The 23,285-nt window shown below is 45.1% G+C and overlaps 2 protein-coding genes across 3 annotated transcripts; one reads left to right on the top strand and one right to left on the bottom strand.

Moving 5' to 3' along the window:
* Positions 1-5,300: 5,300 nt before the first annotated feature.
* On the bottom strand, positions 5,301-17,713 carry NFS1 (NFS1 cysteine desulfurase; the record flags this gene model as incomplete). 2 transcript variants are annotated; one of them, XM_082007077.1, is made up of 13 exons in its annotated part: positions 5,301-5,669; positions 6,297-6,386; positions 6,511-6,594; positions 8,685-8,766; positions 8,943-9,048; positions 10,488-10,645; positions 12,056-12,190; positions 14,645-14,738; positions 15,176-15,328; positions 15,862-15,945; positions 16,568-16,684; positions 17,396-17,456; positions 17,607-17,713. In XM_082007077.1, 13 exons carry the CDS (start codon positions 17,711-17,713, stop codon positions 5,606-5,608), a joined length of 1,335 nt encoding a protein of 444 aa, XP_081863203.1. In that variant the 3' UTR covers positions 5,301-5,605. The 2 variants fall into 2 exon arrangements, with proteins under 2 accessions (XP_081863203.1, XP_081863204.1); XM_082007078.1 differs by having other exon boundaries at positions 17,396-17,463; positions 17,629-17,713.
* A 660-nt stretch (positions 17,714-18,373) lies between these two features.
* Positions 18,374-20,433, top strand: ROMO1 (reactive oxygen species modulator 1). Its single transcript, XM_082007060.1, has 2 exons — positions 18,374-18,548; positions 20,223-20,433. Exons 1-2 carry the CDS (start codon positions 18,418-18,420, stop codon positions 20,329-20,331), a joined length of 240 nt encoding a protein of 79 aa, XP_081863186.1. The 5' UTR covers positions 18,374-18,417; the 3' UTR covers positions 20,332-20,433.
* The last annotated feature ends 2,852 nt before the right edge of the window (positions 20,434-23,285 follow it).

The raw sequence follows: 23,285 nt of genomic DNA, 5'->3' as shown, positions 1-23,285 counted from the left end.
CGCATGCGCTGTGCGGCGGGTCGCGCTTCGCCTCAAGGCTGGTTGAGGCGCCGCGGGAGGCTGACGCTGTGGGTTACGTCATGAAAAAGCGTCCTTGGCGTCCGTGTTAGCACAGGCAACACCACAGCTAGAAGATTGAGAAGAGCGACGTTGGACCCACAGTATAAGATTCGTACAGTTGTCTCCGGTACAATAGTAATATGATGATAGTGTGACACATTTTCTGGAAATTAATGATGGGCGTGTGTATATATATAGATAGTAACTGAGGGTTATTGCTGAGGAAACACAGAGTCGAAAGGAGGCATTGAACTTCCAGTGAACAAAAGAATCCTGAGGACAGTGGTTGCTTCTGACTTCTTCACTTAGGACCAGATTGCAGAATTAAAATGGAAGTCAGAGTACCCTGGGTCAATGCCCTTTTGAGTGTACCTGCCCCATGCAATGCAAATTACTAAACAGCGTCCTGAGCTGAAGAACAGCTAGACACCTCTCAGGAGATGCTCTGTCACTGTGCTTCAGTGGACATGAGTACTTCAGCAGCATCCATTTTCAAGGAAAAAAAACCCCACATAGTCAGCTGCAAGAAACAAATGAATAAATCATCACCTCACATCCCAAACACTTTTCCAGTTCAACAACTCAGTTAACTTAGCTGTTTTTCACCACTTAATTCTGTGAACCAGGCCCAAAACATATGATGGTTTTTGTTGTCCTGAGGCAATGGGATCAGGCCTGGGGCTGCTCAGTCCCACAATAACCCCCACTCCATGATTTGCTTCCCTATATATCCCTTCTTTGTACTCCCATGCTGTCAGCATGCACCCCTCAACACAGCCGAGGGAAGCAAGTGCTTGGAGCCACCACAAGTATCCACAGCCGGGCTTGCCAGACCCCTGAAGAGCTGCTGCCTAAGGTACGGGAGGGGTGGCAGGAACACCTGCAGCTGAGACCCTTGCTCTGCAGCACTTCCCAGGCTGCACCAGCCACCCTGCAGCAGGCAGAAGGTGTAGGATAACAAACGGCAGTGCTAGAGTAGCCCAGGTGAGAAGAAAACTAAGACTTTTCAGCTTTTGCACAATGTGATGAGTCACCACGGTGCTCTTTGTTGCTGAAATAAAGTCTGGTGGTGAGACTTGTGACTTTACTGTGTGGATCAGCAAAAAGAGCTCAGTACCAAACTCTATAATCCTCAGTATGCCTCTAGACTGTGTTTGTACTGACTCAACAAAGGTACACTGGAGACCAAGTCCTGATGCCCTGGACAGCTGCTGCAGATGGGTAGATGTGTAACCTCAAGCATTCTGGTCTGCGCTGCAGCTCAGCTGGAGCAAAGACACCTGTGACACAGATTACCTCCACAGGTGTCCAACTGTCCTCTCAGCCATACTCCAATTTTCATTGGGACATTTAGTTCACTCAAGATTAACAGAAGCAGATTTGTTTGTAGAGTGAACAAAATCTCCCAGTCCTAATACTGGGACTAGTATTAGGAGCATGCCAAGTAACCAAGGGTACCAGAGGAGTTGGCAGCGTGATGCAATGAGGTACCAAAAGCAGGGTGAAAAGTGTCTCTGGAAAGCAAAACACTGGTAGGCAAAAGACAGGGATCATTAGTAACGTCCAGTATGGTCCCCTGTAACATGCATGTGGTGGAAGGCAGGCAGAGGAAAACGGTGCTAGTGAAGAATGAGATTTGCCTTTATTAGGTACCAGGAAACATTTGAGAGAGAGCTAATTTATCTGTCTCCTCGATCTAAACCAAAACTGAAGTAGGGTGTTAGGTACGCAACTAGGGGAAAAAAAAGAATTCACACAGGACATTTTGACATTAAGCTTGAGGGAACCAGTATCCATTGTGCCGATTCCACATCTGAAATAAAAATGTCTTCCTCCTTGCATTATACCTCTGCTACACCATTAGTCTGCAAACATTATCCCAAATCCCAGGCTCCTTGCTTCTCCAGCACCCTAGAGATACCATTCTGTAAACACGACCTCTGATCCTATTCCTTCAGCTGTCCAAGAATGTGGATGAATGAACCTAGTTTACTAAATGATTCATCCTACTTTGTATTTTCCTTTCTGATTACATTAATTCTGATTGTGTCAGCTGTGTTAATTGATCCAGATCATTTAGAAAAATGGTCAACAGAAATAATCCTCACCAATGCCTCCCAGAAATACTCTCATTCCTATCTATACTTAAAATCTGTCACTCAGCTATGATGTGCCTTAGTGATCCTGCATAGTTACTTTCCAAAAGTAAGCTAAACACCTTGTTTGTTTGACTATGCCTACTCAGCACAAAACCACTTTGATTGCTCATTATTAAGAGCTTTTCTTCATAGAAAAGCATCTTGTGCCAGCCTCTTTTTATTACTCTGTTTCGGATAGTTATGAGGAACACCATCTGTCAGAGTGCTCAGTTCTCTCAGCTTGTCTATTTTAAAAACTGGCATTTGCTTTCTTCCAGTGCAGGGCCTTATTCACTCAACATCCTGAAATTTAATCAAAACTGTCTTTAGTAGAGAAGAGATCTCTTAGGCCAACTTTTTGGCACTCAGCTTTGGGAAACTGTATCATTTCAAAGCACAGGACATACATGTTGTTAGCAGAAACAATCTGACCGAAGACAGTTGGATCATGACTGAAGTCACACCAGACAGAGAACAGCAAGTCGACCAATCAGGCAGATACAAGATTGACGATAAGAGGTGGTATTTTGTTGGGAGCAATAGTGTTTATGTTAATTTATCACTTTTAAAAAAATCCCAAATAAGTTCATGCCTGGCTATATAACATTATCAACAAACCTGTTAACCGGCCATCTTCCTCTCCATCTCCTCAAGTCCCAAACAGGTAACTGTCTAATTCTGTATTATCCTTCCTGAAGAAATATTCACTAATTTTTATAGTTAAGTGATATGCTCTATCAGCTTTTAGAAACACTAAAATCTGTCACGGAGAATTTTTTTCTCCCCTTGTGTATTACCTAACCATCTTGCACTACTGAAGTTTATTTTATTCCCATTTATCACATTGGTTCAATTTTTATGACACTTGCAAAATGGCAACACTAAATCTTCACCTCACTGGTATCATCACCTTGTATTATTAATTTAATGCCCTGCAGATGGCTCCAATTAATCACCAAAAAAGCCCTCACAAAACCCCATGGCTCCTTCACTTCCAAGTTACAGGCAGTTCCGTTTTTAAATATTCTCTTCCCAAAGAAACTTACCTCCCCACACAAAAAGCTTTAACTGCATTCAGTGGTCTACAAATAGACATTCATCCTTGGCATTACTTCTTTCTGTCATGGGGAAAAGTATCTCCACTATAAATTTGTCCTCATCTTGTTTGAAAATGCTTATAGGACAAACATTTGTTAACAGTGTGAATGAGTTGCCCAAACCTTTACATATAGAATTTATATTTTAAATCTAAGAGGTGCTCAGAATCTTGAAGATTTGGGGCTCCCTTTTCTCAAAATAATAACAATTGAAGCTATTTGAGTTTAAAAAAAGTTAGGTCAGATCAGGCACTGAGCTTCAGAAGAATGACTCATCAAAAAAATGTCAGCTTCATGACAGAAAGAGTTTCTAACAGTGCTCCTAGAAAACTTGGGAGTTTATCTTTCTCTGTTCTCTAATGAAAGGCTGCAATTTCATACAATCATAGAATAGTCTGGGTTGGAAGGCACCTTTAAAGGTCATCTAGTCCACCCCCCCCCATGCCCCCCCCCCGCAATAAGCAGGGATTTCTTCAACAACATCAGGTTGCTCAGAGCCCTGTCTGATTGTGCTGCATAGTTCAGCCAGAAAGGTGGATCCGAAAGGACTGAAAGTAGCCAAGTTTAAGTCTTATCTATGTTTTTTATCATCTATGAAACACAAAGAACAATTTTATAAACATATAGTTCTAAAACATGCTGGGAAAGTGGTATCACATGCGTAATCCAGAAAACATATACAGCCCAAGGATAAAACATAGTACATACAACACCTCTAAAACCTATTTATGCATATGGTAGCTTTAAAAATGTTGTGATTAAGTATAAGGTGCCAGCCCTACAGTATTAAAACTACTAAAGCTAGTAATTTCAAATAGAACAACTGAGGATTAGCTTTGCATTACAAACAACTGAATCTGTCCTTGGTAACAAAACAAAACAAAACAGAACAAGCTTCTGTAACACAATCCACCTCATGAGACTTAGCTTCAGCTTTGACATTACATGGTTCATCCTTGAGGTAGGTACCATCCAGAACAGAAGACACACCATCAATAGGGTATATTAAATTCACCAGCTAATACAGCATCCATCAATCAACAAAATTAATTTGAGAGCTGTCTGCATATGCAACTGAAAAAAAGGCACTTCGTAATACGGGGTTAAGTTTCCTGCTGGAAAGATCAACAAAGGTAAGAAAGGAGAAACACTGACAGGAATTAATCTCATCAAACCCTTTTTAACAGACACTTTCCCCCCAGCGTTTGCAGGGAACAGATTCCTATGTAAGTCTCTAGTCAGACAGAATTACAGTCTGTCACACAGAGAAAACTCCAGAGCCACATGTTCTTATCTCCAGACAAAACATCCAGGCTCAACTGCGCAAGACTCCCTAAAGTGAGAGCAGCCAACGGCCCATAGGTGAACCCTGAGTAACAGCAAAGGACTAATCACAAGGGGAGAAAAAAAGAAACAAAACAACAAAAAACCCAGACTGCATTAAGACCGCACTTTATCTGCTCTCCCCACCACCATCACTCATGTTCCAACTAAAACTGGTACTGCAACTGAAGCTGACATACCCTGTGCCTAACCCCCTCACCAGCCATTCAAGTTTTCTTTCCTTACTTAGAAAAAAATTGCATGGAAAAAACACAATGGAGGGGACAGCAAAGTGCATCATCATTGTATCTTAAGTTCTGTAATGCAGAAAGATGTTTTGGATTAATGCACATTGGTCTGTACAAGCATCATGCATCAAAAAAAAGATAAAACCAAGGAAAAAGAGGCAAAAATACTCGGTTTCAGGAAAAAATTGTTCTTAACTGCATGTACAACTTAATTGTGAAGGCACATAGCCACACTGAGGCATCCCTTTCCTCCAGAAATGCCAAGCTTCTTCCTATCTGAGAATTTCTTGCAATGCAATGCACCTGAGCAGCACAAAAGCAGCTGCTGTTGCAGGATGCCTACCTCAAACAGAAAGAACGTGAGGCCTGGCAATAGGTCTGTGCCACAAACAGAACAGGATGTTTTACACTGAGAAGCAACAAGTTCTCGCCAGGATTCCACTGGCCCAGGAGTAACACACTGATTTCATTTTCTTATTAGAAAATACCTTTCCAAGTAAATTATGTTTTAGCATAAATTTCTGTGTGTCAGTATAAATGCAATGGGTGTTACATCATCCTGCCTTTCTCCAGGATAAAGACTAGTTGAATTTTTGGCTTCTTTTGGCTTTGTGATCATAAAGGGTAATTTTCCAGTCAAATTGCAAGTGTGAGAAAACATCAGTGCTGCATAATTTGTTCAGGAAAGTACAGAAAATGCATTTTAATCCACATCTAGTCCATGGATAGCAATGTCTTCTCAGTGCTGAGTCCATTTAATGCTTTTGAGGTCAATTCCATCCTGCACCATTTCCCAGAGGGGGCTGTAAAGAAAGGAGAAAAATGAGAGCTATCTAAAATGCACAGGATGACATCAACAATAACCAAACAATTTCATCACTACACAAGAAATTAGGAGATACCCATCTACCTATCCTCTCCTTCTGGAGGTCAGTGAGCTTCAGATGATCAATCCTCAACTGTGACCTCAGCCCAAAATGAGAGAGGTGAGAGTGCAGGTGCTCCACCTCATTTCCTGCTCCGACTTTGCGCATAAAGAATTCGTGTCTGTCAGAGACTGAGCCCTCACATTTGACACTGTCCAGATGAGTCAGAAGTCATTCAGTTTCACCAAAATAAAACAACTTATCAATAAACAAACTCAGTAACACCATCTCTGGCTTAGAAACTTCTAGGTACTGCCATACCTGCATGCCCTACTCATATTCTTTCCCTGCCAAACAAAGGATCTGGGAGAAGGTTTGTCAGGTTTGTTTCCTTGAAAAATTGTCACAACTGTTAACATCAGGCCCACTACCCACCCTGGCAACACTGCTTGCTTATATAGAGACACCACCAGATTTTTGAAGCAATTACTCTCAACTAAATCAACCTCATCAACTGATTATCATACCCAAGAGGTCTTTACGTTCAATAAGAAGATGGCTCACCTCATTTCCCTCAGCCTCTTAACATGCTGTATGCACTTCTGCACTGTATAATCCACTTCTTCTTCTGTAGTGAAACGACCAATGCCAAATCTAAACCAAAAGAAAACCATTAAGGACTAGAATAACGTGCATAGAGGGATGGAACAGATCCACCACCTACTTTCAGCAGAAAAGAAAAATATTTGGAAGCATTAGGGAAGGCCACTCCACACACCTTATAGATGAGTGAGCCAAGTCTTCATCTGTTCCGATTGCCCGCAAAACATAGGAAGGCTCCAGAGAAGCTGATGTGCAAGCGCTGGGGAAAGGGAAGTTAGGCAAATTTCAAACTTTTGTTCATGTGCAGATGCTACACTGAAGTAACACTTCACCAGTCTCCTCCAATAAAAAACAGGTCACTTACAGACATTTAATATTACTATGACTCTTTACAACAACCTGTACCAGCTTCTCTAGCCTCTTGTAAGCCACCAGTGAATACAAGCCAGAAGAGTGGTATTTCTGCTGCTGAAGAAAAAGAAGGGAAGGAGTAGACATTAGAGGGGAATGAAGGTAATAAATTAGAAGCATGAGGTAAGAAGAAAGAGCACAGATAACACAGTAAGAATAAACACAATGCCAAACAGAAGCAGCAGGAATGCAGGCTAAGAGGTAACTGAAGTGAAGGCTGTGCAAAAAAGACAAAGGAACCAAGACAGAACTACCAGAGAAGTAACATACCAACAGGAACATTAAAAAAGAAAAAAAAAAAAAAAGACTTCACAAGCTGTTGTTTGGCAGCAGAACAAATCAATGTAATACAGTGCACAGAGGAATCCAGAGCAAGATGAACTAGTAATAGTCAGTCATCAGTAAAAAGAACTTCCATCTTAAATCAATAGGCAAAACTCATTACATGTCGTTACTCAATTTTTACTGGTAGCAACATGCAGCACAAACTGGAGACTGTTTACAGCTCTCTGGTGAACAAAGCAGAGCCTCAGAAGAGATCTTCAAATTACAGAAGTGTTCGGCTTCAGAGACAGTCATGTTGAGACTTGCTCTTCCTGTTCATAGTGCCAACATATTTCTAATTAAGATACGCTGACTGCTTTGTTCCAAAGGTGAGGAGAGGAGGGTATCTTTACACTCCATTAACTTCATAAGCATCAAGTTTGTCTTAGTAACAGAAACGTTACTGGTCACTCCTGTAGAGTCAACAGAGCTCCACAAAAGTGTTTGCAATTTTCTTCCTGCTTTTGCATTACACACAGGGACTATGAGCTAATTTAATTTAGGTATTTGTCCAGCCTCGCTAGATTCTAGTTATGATCTACCACTTGTGTGAAATCCTGCTGAAGGACAGAAGCTGCACAGATGCTGTTAGCCTTTAGAATGAGTTTCATCAGCAGTTACAAGTCAAGCTACTCAGATCGCAGTCTGCAAGGCTGGCAGGTAGGAATGTCTAGATTGGTTTTTCTAGTTATGTTGGGAGTGGTGGTGTTTGGGGGTGGTTGTTTTTTTTTTTTTGCTTTCACATAACGTAAATTTGACCTTCATTTGAAATACGCCACGTCAGAGAAACACCGTCTTAGAATGCAATCAATGCCAGGGTGACTCATTAAGCAAACATGCAAATACAGGGCACAGAGGAGACCACTCCGTAGTTTGTACCTCCATTAGCAGATCACAGAACCTTTGCGTTGGAAGTGACCTGTAAAGGTCATCTAGTCCAACCCCCCTGTCATGAGCAGGGACATCTTAAACTAGCAGAGCCCTGTCCAACCTGACCTGGAATATTTCCAGGGATGGGAACATCTACCACCTCTCTGGGCAACCTGTGCCAGTGCTTCACCACCCTCACAGGGAAAAATTTCTTCCTTGTATCTAGTCTCAATCCACCCTCTTTTAATTTAAAGCCATTATCCCTTGTCCTATCACAACAGGCCCTGCTAAAAAGTCTCCCTCCATCTTTCCTATAGGCCCCCTTTAAGTACTGGAAGGCTGTACTGTCTCTCCCGAGCCTTCTCTTCTCCACACTGAATAACTCAGCCTGTCCTCACAAGACAAGTGTTCCATCCCTCTTATAATTTTTGTGGCCTCCTCTGGACCCGCTCCAACAGGCCTTTCCTGTGCTGAGGGCTCCAGAGCTGGATGCAGTACTCCAGGTGGGGTCTCACCTGCTTTGGGTGCAGCCCAGGATGCAGTTGGCCTTCTGGGCTGTGAGCACATATTGCTGGCTCATGGCCAGCTTTTCATCCACCAGTACCCCAAGTCCTTCTCGGCAGGGCTGCTCTCCATCTCTTCATGCCCCAGCCTGTACTGATACCGGGGGTTGCCCTGACCCAGGTGCAGGATGTTACATTCTCTCCAAAACATACTGCTATCCTTCCCACACGTTCCACCTACCTTCCTGAAGACAGAGCCACGTCTTTCAGAGCCATCAGAAGACTCTCTCCTTCCACATATGCAAAAGATAAATTGATGCATCCTACATACAAATAAATGAAATAGAAAAAAAAACTTGCATCAACTGAAACCTAGGGCAAATCCTATCCCATATGGCAGTACTTGCACAATGTGTAGCTAGAGTGCATTATTCAGTCATGGCCATTAACACTGAGGAGCTAGACAGTTCTAAGGGGCTCAGGATTTTGCTAATGTTACCTGGATAGCGATGCTCTTTATCTCCATTCATAACCACATCAGGAACCTCAGTCATTATTTTTGTAACTAGTCGTTCTGCCAGTTGTGAGATTCGCTTGTGGTCATACTAACAAAGAAACCAGAAAAGAGACCAAAATAATAAACAGTGTACAGTTCGACCTCACTCAAATTGCTTTGTGTCACCAGCCGTAGGCAGACTGAAGTAGCTGGGTTTGGTTAGACTAGGGAAAGAACACATCTGAAACTTAAAAAGAAACTGTCAAACTTTGCCTACTCTAGAGACTGTTTTAAAAGAGAATTACCAGTTTGGTCCTAGCTACCTCAGCCTTCAAAAATATTCCAAACCATTCAGAAAGATCTATATATACAAGCTGCCAAATTGGCTTTCTTAAAAGCACTGAGTTCTTTGTGTTTAAAGACAAGTTAAGTAATACATAAGATGATGCATTTTGCGACTTAAGAAAGGGCATCTGTTATGGTAAGTGCTCCTTATTCTCCTAGAAGCTCTCACACTACACTACACAAAGACATGGACTTGCAAATTACTGTGAACTCAGCTTTTACAACACGTAACCTACGCAATGAGAACTGCCTATGTGCAGCATCTCATTCTAGACTAAAAATTGAGGTCACTTAGTGCAAAAAAGCAGTAAGGTATGATATCAGCTCCAGTGCACAGAAAAGGCCAGACACACACATGCAATTCATGCTTGTTTACAAGCTTGAAAAAGCTTTAGAAGAAAACAAGGCTATCTCAAATATTATTTAGTTTAGAAATGCCAAAACTCTGCTACGCAAGAACAAGAATCCAGATCTGAGGCTCATGCAAAATTCAGGCTCTGCAGGCTCTCCAGCCTCTAAGGCGGCTTCCATAAGCACCCAGCTCAGATGGCAGATCTCTGCCTGTCCTCCCAGGAAGAAGCTTAATCCTATGGGCACAGACCTCATTTATGGATCCCATTGGCACTATGTTAAAGGATGTAAAAACATTTCAGCTGTAAGGAATGCATTGGCGTCCACAAACAGATATAGCAGCACACAGAGGCTTAGACACCAGACCTAGCAAATAAACTTTACTGTCCAAACTAGGAAAAAAACCCATCAAATTATTAGCTGCAAAGCTGCAGTAAACTTGAACTTATACACATTTAATAGGTATGATAATGGACTAGGAAGTCTTGTTTTTTCCAATATACATTACATAAACATGATTTATTTCATTTCAGAGATGCTGCTAATACACGTTTGCAGAATGGAGAGATGAATAGAAGCACTTAAAGCCATATTTCACTAAAACTGTAAACGTGTTGTAGAAAACCATGACTCAAACCACTTCAAGAAAAAAGAAACTTAAGCAAGCTGAAAATCAACTTCCAATTACCCTAAAACATCCTTGAAGATCTCAAAACATTTACTTAATTTTACAACACAAGAACCAAATTTAATTCAGGCACACGGACCCAAAAAGACTTAAGCAATCCAAGATCTAACTACCCCTGTTATACTATTTTCTGTAATCCAAGACAAATATCTTCTCCCACATACCTCCATCTCTTGCTGTGCCACTTCACATGCTGCCCCCAGGCCTACTGCTAAAGGAGTGGGCACAGTCCCAGACCGCAGTCCTCTCTCCTGGCCTCCTCCACTTTGCAGGGGTTCTAGCCTGACACGCGGTCGACGGCGAACATAGATAGCACCAACCCCTTGAAAACAAGGAAAGCTGTTTTAGTATACACTCACAGTTCTGAAATTATGAAAAGGGACTCCAAGGTTTGGAAACATTCCTTATTTCCACAGAAAACACATATTTGGACACCTCACTGGAGAAAAACGCTGTGAACACATACAGAAGCACAGTATTTCCTAGGAAAAGGTGTTTGTTCGTGTTGCTCTTCATTCAGGCTCCCAGAGCTTCAGCTGTGGGAGAAGCTCAATTTCCCCCAGTATGCTTCAGCCGCGTAAGGACTCAGTACTTCCCTTACTTCTCACAATTGCTGTGCACAGCTGAAGTTCATCCCTTTGCACTGAAGTACTGATATTTCATTCACTAATGTTCCATTACTGACTTCCAACTGAAAGCTCTAGAACTCCTTTCCCTGGATTACCGGGCCAGCACCAGTCCCAGGAGTCCTCTCCCTTTCTTCTCTTTAGGGACAACTCATCAGTGACACCAATTTCCAACAGGTAGATTAGTTAAGCCCCTTCTGACAGCCAGCCAATTTCACTTTCTAGTCTCCTCACCTGGAACCTTGATTTCCATGTCTTCATGTGCCTTGCATACCTAATGGCTGACTGTCACCACAGGAAGAATGGTTACAACTTCTGGTCATAGTAAGTTGTGAACATTTATGTCTGTCAGCTGCCCAAAGTTAATGGTTGAAAACTTAGTCCTCATCCAGAGATGTATCTTCAGCTCTCAGGAGAGCTCGTACAGAAAAAGATGGCATATTGAAAAAATAGTAATTTTGTTTCTGAATAGCACATAGAATACAGCAAATCTGATATCCGTCTTTCTACATCTGGTGTTACAAACTAAATGGACCATGCCAGTGATAATACCTGAACTTTTACTATTTGGGAGTCAACTAGAAAACCCATAGCTGGATTTTGAACCCCATTCTGCAAAGAAGATGCACAAATGCGACTGCGGGTGAAGAAGCCGTTGGAAGAAGACAATCAAAATCACTACAACTTTAATCTTTCTAGTTACTTTTTGATCTCTTCGTTGCAATTTACACTTGGGTCTAAACTTTGCCCTACAACCCAGTTAATTCCATTTCAACTGTTTCAGCATTCATGCTGTTTCACACCAAGCAGATGACTCCTGAAAAGCCACTCCTAATGCTGCCATCATTCTAAGATACTGTTTCTTCCTTCAGTGAAGCCACCTCACAATCCATCAGCACTGAAGACCCACTTACCACAGCCCTAAGTCTGTCAGCAATGCCTGAACAGAAAGTTCATGAAAGTCAGTCCAATACCAGTCTTTGAATAGCTTTCTACAGTTTAACTAACAGTCACTATGACAGACAGGTTTGACTTCATACCTTGTGCTGTTACCTTAAGGTAGGTATGGAAGCAACAATTCTCTAGAATAGCACTTCGGTAAGTACCTTTGGGCCCATAAATTTTATGGCCACTGATGCTCATAAGATCAATTTTCATGTCGTTGACATCCATAGGAATTTTACCAATTGCTTGTGCAGCATCCGTGTGGAAGAAAACCTTATGGGCACGGCAGATCTCACCTGTAATAAACACACAGAAGCAAAAAACCCCCACATTATCTCATCTAATCGTTATGATTCCAATGATTCCAACACTGAATCTAAAGCATCAGTTTATAGCAGGGACCAGTTGTGAGGTGACAAAAGGAGAAATGGGTGCTGTCATGTTTCGTTTACCATAAAGTGTCTAAAGACATGTAGGAGCTTCCTCTACATCCCAGAGAGCCAGTGCCAGCTGGCTCCAAGACAGATCCAGTGCTGGCCAAGGCCAAGCCCATCAGCGATGGTGGCAGCATCTCTGCGGTAACAGAATTAAGAAGGGGAAGAAAAACTGGGCAATTGTAGCCAAAAGAGTGAGAATATGTGAGAGGAACAGCCCTGCAGACCTCCAGCTCAGAGAAGGAGAGGCAGGAGGGGCTCCAGGCGCCAGAGCAGAGGGTCCCCGGCAGCCCCTGGGGAAGCCCACGGGGAGGCCGGCTGTGCCCCTGCGGCCGTGGAGCTCCACGGGGGAGCAGATCTGCACCCGCACCCGGGGAGGGCCCCACGCCAGAGCAGGGGGATGCCCGAAGAAGGCCGTGACCCCATGGGCAGCCCGTGCCGGGGCCGGCTCCTGGCAGGGCCTGTGGCCCCGTGGGGAGAGAGAGGAGCCCCGGCTGGAGCAGGTTTGCTGGCAGGACCTGGGACCCCGCAGGGGCCAGGCTGGAGCAGCCTGTTCCTGAAGGACGGCACCCGTGGGGGACTCAGGCTGGAGCAGCTCGTTCCTGAAGGACAGCACCCGTGGGGGACTCAGGCTGGAGCAGCTCGTGAAGAACGGCAGCCCATGGGAAGGACTCACATTGAAGAAGTCCGTGGGACTTCTCCCATGGGAAGGGCCCCACGCTGGAGCAGGGGAAGAGTATGAGGGGTCCTCCCCTCGAGGAGGACGGAACAGCAGAGACGTGTGATGGACTGACCACAACCCCCATTCCCCGTTCCCCTGCGCCACTTGGGGGGAGGAGGGAGAGAACTTGGGAATGAAATTGAGCCAGGAAGAAAGGAGGGGTATGGGGAAGGGGTTTTAAGATTTGGTTTTAGTTCTCATTAATTTCATTGGTAATAAATTAAATTAATTTTTCCCCGAGTCGAGTCTGTTTTGCCCATGACAGCAATTAGTGAGTCCTTTTCTTGACCCATATGGGGTTTTTTCCATCCTAATTTCTCCCCCCTGTTCTGCTAAGGAGGGGAGTGATAGAGCAGCTTGGTTGCACCTAGCATCCTGCCAAGGTCAACCCACCACAACAGTTGTCCTCCCGCAGTCCAGCAAGACCAGCATTGGTACTGCTAATATCAGGCCATAGGCCTCATGCTAACAGCGGCTTAGGTTAACTCCGCAAGAGCCCAGTCCTGGCCCATTAGACCTGTTATCAAGGTTTTATGAGAACTTACTGCGGGAACCAGATGCCAGGTATCTCTGGCATTTAAGCATGAGACCACAGTAACATCCCTGACAACATAAGCAGAGGAGGAAAATAAGAGTCCTCAGGCCTATAAGCAACTCACTGATGGTCAATTACTTCTCAGTGAAGAAATATAACCTTGAAGAGCCTTGGGGAAAATGCTGCTTTGAGCATAATAAAGAAAAAAATGCAGCAGCTGCACAACAGGGTAAGATGCCTGCCATAGCCTGTGAAAACAATACTCTCTAGAACCATGCAGTATAAACCCCAGGGCAGAGGCCAAAGCCTAAAAACTGCCTAAAAAAATCAAACACGTTATGAAAGGACTTCTTGAATATGAAGGGGAGGGTGTGTTTTGTCACTGCCATGGGAAACATTGAGAAGGAATCACTGTGGGATCCTGGGAGCTACATCTGTGGGCCATCCGCTGACCCTGACTGCTCCCACAACCCTAGTTCTCCAGCTCTCCCTTCACCTGCTTTACCAGGCTGCTTTGAGGTCCGCGTCTCTCCATGTGCCTGCCCAGAGCCTGGCTCACCCTCTCCCCACCTCCTGTTCCAGAAACCTGACTCTTCAGCAGCCTTTTGACCTCCAAACCAATTGTTCATGACTATATATGGCAATATTGGGGGGAAGGGGTGTCTAAGTGCAGTGCTCACCATCCCCTCTCACCCCAGTTCTGCACATTTCTCCTCTTAAACGCTACAAGCACTCAGTAAACCATTAGAGTACATAAACTCAATTTGGTCAGTTATTCTGTGCAACTTGTTCATCCATCACACAGTTCAGTATAAAAATAGAAACACTGCAGCTGATTTATACTACAAGGCTATAATTGCTGCAACACTCACTGTAAAAGTAATGAATTTCATTCTCACTTCCCTTTTAATATATGTTTTTATTTGGGACAGCATTATTATTTATTCCTTAACCATACTACATTTAATCTTTTACTTCAGTAGCACTTGGCTACGAAAATGTTAAGTAAAACGAAGCAGAAGTGACATTAGCCAGCCTCTGGAAGCCAGGGTGTACTTACCAATGTCATGAATTGGCTGCTTTACTCCTATTTCATTATTCACAGTCATTATAGAAACCAAACTGGTATCTGGCTGGAATGCAGCCTCCAACTCCTGGTGAAATATTCAAAGGGAAGAGAGTTGTGACTAAAAGCAGAAGCAAAAGATTCCTGAGCACGCCTTTAATTTGCTAGCAAATTTTAGCCACCAGCCCCTTAACTCCTGTATCAAAGCCAGCTCCATCCTAGTCATGTACTAGGCCCTCTATACGGTATGGCACAGCTCCTCCTGCGTGAGTATGAATGACAGCAGGTGAATGGTGGGATCAGAGATGGATGTTTTGGTTCAGAAAAAGTCTAGACCACCAGACAGAACAGAAAATCCTTCTTCAACTGTGACAGAGATTTGACTGCAACTCTCATTCCACCTTGTGATATTTACCATCCTTCCTCTTTATCATCAAGAGGATGATAAAGACACAAGGTCCTCTTGAGCATCAATTAGAAGCAAAAACCCCTTCAGTTTTCACTTTCTGTCAGAAAACAACCTACCTGCAAATCTATAAGCCCGTTTTTTTTAACAGGTAGATATGTGACCCGAAAACCTTCTGTCTCCAAGGAACGGCAAGAATCCAACACGCACTTGTGCTCTGTTTGTGTAGTAATGATATGCTTTTTTCTGGACTTATAGAACCTTGCAACACCCTGTCAGGCACAATCCATGAACAAGAAATTTGTCATTAGACCACTGAAGAAAACAAACTTTACAGAAAATGATCAGAAACGAGAAATTACTATTTAGATATAACTCATCTGGATCTTCCCTTTTGCCCCCAAAGTCGTGAATCTAAAAGGTACTGCCATATAATTCACATGACGTATTTCCATCAGCACTCATTTTTCAAAGCATCTCACTGTTCAAAAAGCCTGTGAAAATGTTAACTGATATAAGCTCACTGTATTTCTTGATAAAGATTTTAGTTACATAAGCGGAAGGACTGTATTTGGCACATGTAAGAAAACATCGAGTATTACACTCTGTCCTCAAAACTATGCCCTAAGCACCAGAACGTCCCAGTATTTCCTCCGTGTATGCAGCAGAATACCACAAGGAGTAAATTCAGGAATGCAAATATTAACTAGGCTAACATATTAACATTTAAACTGATGAAAGATGCATACAGTTCTTAAGAGCATAATTTTAACGTAATGAATTACTACCAGTGTAAACCTTTTACCTTAATTGCCATATTATTAGATTCTGTTGCACCACTGGTAAATATAATTTCCCTCGAATCAGCTCCTATTAAATCTGCAACTTGCTGTTTAAAAAGAAATACAAATTTGATGTCTTAAGATAAAATACAATGAATTCACCATAGCAAAACACATGCAAAATGTTTTCAAGAAAAACCCCTTGAGCCTCAAAAGGATTACAGCTAGCGTCTAACAAAGTTATGCCACACGTACAATAGTCTAAATATCTGTATTAACACAAAATAGATAAGGAATTCGTAGTCGTTATCAGTAGTGGTATTAAGCATTAGCCTAATAAAAGAACATAAAAGTTAAGTAGACAAAAACCCAGTACATATTACTTCAAAAAAAAAAAAAAAAGACAAAGACCCACACCTTAGATTAGGAGAATGATAAAATATGAAGTTAGCCCAATTATTGCAGCAGCATGCTTGTGACCTCAGGAAACCAAAAATCCTGAGGCATCTTTGCCTAAAGTGTTGTTTTCTGCCATTTCAGTTGCTCTAGTCTCACTATTTTTTCTTGCAATAAATCTGCTAAAGTACAGCTAGGCAAAGAGGAAGCTGCTAAATCCAAGCCACAAAGAACTAAGTACAACAGTTTTATCATTGCTTTTGATTTTCTTTCAACACTGAATTTCCTCGCCAGCAGGAAAACCACTATGACTGCGGAAAGCCGAAGACTCACCCGCCTCGCCCTCTCCATGGCGGCCTCGCTCTCCCAGCCGTAGGCATGGGTCCGGGAGTGGGGGTTGCCATAGTAGGCCGTCAGGTAGGGAAGCATGCTGTCCAGGACTCTGGGATCCTGCGCAACACAAACCACCCAGCCTTAGAGGCAGAGGAGGAAAAGCACCTCTGTCCCCTTTACAGACACCCTCTGGCCCCAGGATTAGCAGCACTTCTGCTGCAGTGCCTAGGTTTTGCTCAGGTCAGATCACGAAAACTTGAGGTTATTGCATGTTATATACAACGCAGCCTCCAGCAAATAGGAGCATCCGGCAATTCTGTTCTGTGCCCACACACACAATCTCAATCTGCACTATGTCAATCACAGAAGAACGGGATTTTCTAGAGAAGAAATACAAGGTCTTAAAACGTCAGAAAATTACACTGGTAAGTATTTCGGTTAAATGAGTTTCTTGCTGCTCCTCAAAGCAATACCCATCCCCGCAGATTCCCGTATAAGCTCTAACGCGGTTCCGCGACGGCCGGGGTTGCCCTGGGCAGGGGCACGCGCTCGTCCCCGCAGCGGGCGCCAGGCGGCACCGCCTCACGCGCGGCGTCCCCGGGAGCGCAGCGCGCGCCTCGAACCCAGGAGGCAGGCGAGCGCTCGGGGGAAAAAACAGGAACAAAGTTCATTTCTCCCCTTCCCCATGTACGTCCTGTTCTCTGAGGGGAAAACCGCGGGTTCGGGGGGCGAGGAGGCGGCTGCAGGACTGCGGGCAGCCGCGAGGCTCCCACGCCGCGACCGGAGAAGGCGGGGAAGACCGCAGCCCCTGCGAGGCCCGGCCCTTACCAGCGGGGTGGTGGCCTGGACGTCCATGTAGAGAGGCCGCAGGGCGCCGTCTCCATCGCCGCTTCGCCCTGAGGGGAGAGAGAGGAAGGACGAGCCACCGTCAGGTGTCAGCGGGAGCGGCGGGACAGCGCTCCGACAGCCAGGCCCGCCCGCGCCTCGGGCTCGGGCTCCGTCGCCGCCGCCCCCTACCCGGGAGCAGCTCTTCCCCCACCGCGGCTTAGCCTTATCCTTACCCGGTGCCGGTCGCGGCGCGGCCGCTGAGAGGCGCCGGAAGGCGGAAGCCACCCGCAGAGCCGCCAGGCTCCGCCAGACCACCATGGCCACGGAGCTGGGTGGGGCAGGGTGGCTCCCGCCCCTTCCGTTAACGTCACGGCGCGCGCCGGAAGCGGAGGCCAGAGCGGGCAGCGGCGGAGGGCGCGGTGCGGCCGGGGGGAGCGAGGTACGGGCGGGGCGCTGGCCGTCACCTCTCCGAGCGCGCCCGCGGGCTCTGTGGCGGAGGTCCGGGTCTCCCGGGGGCGGGGCGCGCTGGAAGCGCCCGCGAGGTGAAGCGGGTGCTGGTGCGCCGGGGGTGAGGCCTTGCGGGAGGCGGAGGCCGCCCCTCCCGGGGGAGCCGCCGGGGCGGTCGGCGGGGTGAGCCCCCGCCTTAGCCTTGGGCTCCTGAAGGGCAGATTCGCTGCCCCGCTTCTCTGCCTCCGAGGTCGGTGGCAGCTCGGGCCCGGCAGCGGAGGCTTTGCTAGGTGACGCCGTGCTCTTTGGGAGCTGAAGAGCACGGAGTGAGCTCCTGAAACAGCTCTCGGAGACATAGCACCGCTCACAGGGCCTTGCTGAGGGCGAAACGGGACCATCATCAAGACTCCTTGTCTTTTCCTACTTGGCAGGCGAGGAAACATGTTTGAACGCCTGCAAAGCCTCCAGCACTACGCTTACAAGAAGCTCTGAAACATGTGGACCTGCTGTCCAGCCCAGTTTGGTTGTTAGACAAAGCAGTAAATCCGTGTGGGGTTTTGTGCTTTCTTTTCTAGATGCCTGTGACCGTCGGCCCATACGGGCAATCACAGCCTAGCTGCTTTGACAGAGTAAAGATGGGCTTCATGATGGGCTTTGCAGTGGGCATGGCAGCAGGAGCGCTGTTCGGCACATTTTCCTGTCTCAGGTATGCCGAGGAAATGGCTTCCATGGACAGGTCATGACACAGTGATAGCCAGAGAGAAATGCTCCCACTCGGGGAGTGGGAAGGGAGGTGCGGGGCTGTTCCTGTGTTGCCACATAGGTGAAACTTTGCCAGTGGCTCCGAATTCGCCACAGTTCAAGAGCCTGCTGTCAGCCCTGGTCTCAAATGGGAAAGTCTGGCAATGGTGGGGCATCACCTCTGGGTCAGCTGTGCACAAGGAGGTTGCAGTTTTGCAGACCTTTTCCTGCCACTAGTAAGGGAGGTTGTGCCCAGAAGCTGAGGTGGAAGATCAGCTCCAGGAGGAGCTGGATGAAGTGTCTGTGCAGATACATGTGCAGCCCTCTCCTTGCTCTAAAGCTTCCTGAGGTACGCTGCAAGCTCTTGGGTATCTGCATCATGGTTGCTTTGGGTGTCCCATACCCTTGCATGGAGGCAATTACTATACTGACCCTGAGTCTTAATTGCAAGAGTGTAGGCAGAGCTGTAGCTGGCACTGGCACAATCCCGTTGTGAATTGGAGAGGGACAATATTCCACCTTCCCCTGGCGCTCCCCACCATGCTGGCACAGAAACAAACTTTGCTCGCTGCTCCAAGTTAGCTCTTGCGCGGTTCCATGACTGGTTTTGGCACACATCATCCATGAAAAGGAATTACTGAAACAAGCTCTATCATATTTTGCAGAACTCTCTCTGCTTGAGGTTTTTTAATCTGTGGTTAAACATGGGTGATGATTTAGTAGTGAACCTAAAAGGAGGAAAAGCCAGTAAGTCTAATCTGATGAGTTTAAAAAGTTTTCTGATTTCTCTCCAATCCTGGAGAGTATGTGTAAGTGGTACAACGCTAGCAGAAAATACAGACTTAGGGTATTTAGAAGAAGCAGTGACAGTGGTTCTGTCATACCTGAATGACACAGCTATGTTACTTCTGCTGTACCATTTTTGAGAGAAAATCTCCATATTTTAAAAATCAAGTGCATGAAATTCCTTAGACCCTACAGTCACTGCAGTGCTTAAAAGCCAAATATTCCAAGAGCTTCCTGAGAAGGAGCAATTCTTTTTGTTTCTGTCTGACCTCAGGTAGATGGGAACTGGAGAACAGAAATGTCTCTGGACACTTCTAGGCCTTTCAAGTTTCTCTCTTATTAAAAATATGGTGCCAGTGGTAAATAGGAAGTTAGTTTACAACACGGTTTTAAGTTGGTGGTATTAAAAATACTGCCACTGCAGCCAGACAGGATTATAATACAACAGCTCAGACCTTTTTTATTGTCTGGCAAGTCAAATCTTGGACAGCACAATTTTTTTTAGCTCAAATTAACGGTATGGGGGGTACTAGCAGGTTATGCTGTTCCTGCTAGTGGTGTGGCAGGAGGGTACAGTATCAGCTGGTAGCGCTGCAGGAAAAACATGGGCCATTGGTGAGGGTTACTCAAATGCTCCAAAGAGAACAGGTCTAGTAGCTCAGGCATGGGGCACCGCAGCCCATTTCCTTGCAGAGGCAGGCAGTATCATTTTAAATTTAGACTGAAGAGGTGGTGTTTGATTTGGGCATGCTTTGACCACCATTAGCTGGTTGTATCGAATGTTTTCTGCTGCATGTCTGTTACCTGTAAGGTTTTGGCTTTTATATAATTCCTGTGTTTTTCTTTATCTCAGGATTGGCATGAGAGGACGAGAGCTGATGGGTGGAGTTGGCAAAACAATGATGCAAAGTGGTGGGACGTTTGGGACATTCATGGCTATTGGTATGGGAATCCGCTGCTAACCTGGAGCTTGGGTTTTATCCGGGGGTGCCCCCCTCCGTTTCTTCTCTGTACCATAATAAAATCTTTAGATACCTGGAAGTGAGAGCTCTTCGTGAAATGGTGCAGCACTGTCCTTGTTCTGCTGATTGTAAACGTGCTTTTTACCAAATTTCTACTTTTCTCCCATCTCTTACTCCTGTGACAATGAGAATTAATAATGCTTTGTGCTACATTAAAGTTCCTATTTCACAGGCGTAAGTACAGTGCACACATTTCTCCCTTTGGTACTTGGGCAGCTCACATTCCCACTGTGTTGATGGGGAGCTGCTCCTGTGGCATTTGTGAATTTCCAAGTCTAGGAAAGTTACTCTGTGGCTAATTCAGATCAACTATCAAATTTCTCTCTTCTTGCAAAAATTGGGTGGGTTGAAGCTGGCCCCATTTCAGAGTTCCAGGTAATATGGGGCAAATGCCCTCGCAGAGAGCGAGGGACCCCAGGACTTGAGAAAGTCCTTCTGTAACTGAGGGCAAACTACAGCAGCTTGGGCACCTTCTGCCAGCCAGCCTGCTGGAAGCAGTCAGGGAAGAGCACAGAACAGTTACAGCTATGCTACTAGAGCTTGAAATCGTTAAATTGCTGGAGAATGGAAAACTGCTTGTGCCACGTGACAGCTGAAGGTATTTTGTGATGAGTCACAAGGATGATTTTGACACCAGACATGGGAGATGCAACCTCTTTGTCAGGTCTTGTGCAATGCTTTTCTTAAAGCTTTCCCCTCAGGAGTAGCTGTGCTGCAGGTTTACTGCGTTACCAGCACCAAACAGCACAGCCCAACTACACTGCCTCTTTCACGGTTCTGGAGGGTGCAGCCTTACACACTTGGTGAGGGGCACTCTGCTATAGAGCCCTTCCAACGAAGGGAAGGGCTGAAGCAGTGGTTGCGGCTGCCTCCAGCAACAGGAACTTCCAGTGGCTTTTTTCATTCCCTTGGCAACGGAAGGGGCTGCACCTGTAGGAGCTGAGCTACCAGAAATGGAGTCTTTCCCTGCAATCTGCCTTAACAGGCCTACAAGTTGCTCAAGGCTTTCCAGGGAAAACAGTATGAGTCCCTGCCCTTCACCAGCCTCTGTAGCACTGCCCACAGCTGAGCTATGGAATGTTTACTTTAGTGTTGCAATCTCCACAGATTTGCCTTTTGAAACAAGGCTTAGCTCTGCTCCTCCTTTATTTCTGTTTAAGGATAGGACTGGTTAGCAGCAGCAGAACCTGAACCAGCACCTACACAACCTTTATGTCATGTAAGTGCTCTTTCCCCAGTTTTTATGGGAGAAATGCAAATCTGCCACAAAAGCCTGCTCTGCTGTCATGCAGCTTAGTAATCTCAGAGAGAAACTGTACCAATGGCAACCATGTCAAGCAACACAGCTCTGGAACAGCTCAGGTTTTACTCCAACTGGCATCACTAGATGAAGAGTGGCAACTAAAACCATAAATAATGTCAAAACCAGAGCACAGCTTTGCCTGGCTTTCTTCAGCTGCTCCTAAGACACTCCTCCTGTAGTATGTTCCTGGCCCCTCTCTACATTTACTTTGGTACTGCCTCCAGTTACCTGGTCCCATTTCCTCCCATGGCTCTCTCCTGGACTGCTCGAGACATTCTCTTGCTATGCTGCAGGCTCAGCCTCAGCTACAGCCACCCTGAACAGAAGCACCCAGAAGGCTGGAGACCAGGTCACCACCATGTTCTCTCTTGGAGGAGGGGCAGCATCCCTGCCTGGCCAATTTTCATCCACCTAGGTGGAACATACTCCCTACACCTTTGTCAAACACAGCTTTTATTAGCCAGTGATTAAAAAAAAAAAAAAAAAAAAATCACACAGTGGTGGGAAAGGGGTACTAAGAGCAATCTGCTGGGGCAGGCTGCCCTACAGAAACCAGACTAGAAGCCAACATGAGTGACTCCTACACAACCATTTGAGAGAGACAGAGGCAGAGGCGGGCAGTGGGGGCAGTATCCCTGGAATGAAGCTGCAGCAAGAGCTGCCCACTGGCCAGGCAGTGAGAAAACCCACAGGCCCTTAACCACAGCTGCAGTACACAGAGCTCCTGCATTTCCTCCCCGAGGAGTGGTATTCCAAACATCTACCATTTCAAAGCATCTATCATTCACCTCCCGTCTTCAGCACGCACTGCTGTGTTCTTAAGAGAACAGAGAAATAAAGCTTCGTGAAGGCCTTTTTAAGAGAATTTTATTTGAGTGGTTCTTACAAAGATTGTTGCAATATGAAAGTCTTCGTTTGATAGAAATATCAAGCTGTCTTGTCAAACACACTAAAGTAACCCAAAAATATATTTCAGAGCTCACAGAGCTTAAAAAGAGCAAAGATTATATGCAACCAGAACAAAACATGTTTCTGTATTTCCTACCAATTTTCAGACTCGGCTGAAATCCTTCAACTGTGCCGCACTGCCTACATAGAAACTTATCTGGAAATGCAGAGATCGTTTTGTTTGGAAACTTAGACACACCTCACACAGTATTTACAAAGAAACTTTTACAGATACATTAATCAAAAGTTACCATCAAGAAATAAAACCCTTCAATCCTTCTATTCTTACCAATTATTCAGCACAAAGCAAGCTGAGTGGCTGTCTAGAGTCAGCTTTCAGTAGCCTTTTGAGTTTTCCATTTATACAAAACACTAAATATGTCCCTTCATGAAGTCTACCTCCGATATTAACCTTTAGCAGATCATCTACATTTAGTGAAATGTAAAATGTAATTGCTGCATTAAAAGAAAGGCTTGTGACACATTAAAAATGTCATTATGTCCCATCTGCCTTTTACAGATAACTTTTTTTTCTATGAGCTACTTCTCAGTTCCTACAGATCACCTTAGTAAATGTACAAGAATTACAAGGCAGAACAAGAAGTCAACAGCTTTGTATACAGTGGAAATGCTAGTTAGGGAG

This window comes from Phaethon aethereus (assembly GCF_964289735.1).
Source record: "Phaethon aethereus genome assembly, chromosome: 16".
In the NCBI taxonomy this organism is placed as follows: Eukaryota; Metazoa; Chordata; class Aves; order Phaethontiformes; family Phaethontidae; genus Phaethon; species Phaethon aethereus.
Note: the sequence above shows the minus strand (reverse complement) of the source record. Positions and strands in the feature narration are given on the sequence as shown.

Excerpts from the sequence above, each read along its gene's own strand:
- ROMO1 (XM_082007060.1), top strand. The coding sequence starts at position 18,418 with ATGCCTGTGACCGTCGGCCCATACGGGCAATCACAGCCTAGCTGCTTT. Across the intron at positions 18,549-20,222 it reads GGCACATTTTCCTGTCTCAG|GATTGGCATGAGAGGACGAG; the intron begins GTATGCCGAGGA and ends TCTTTATCTCAG.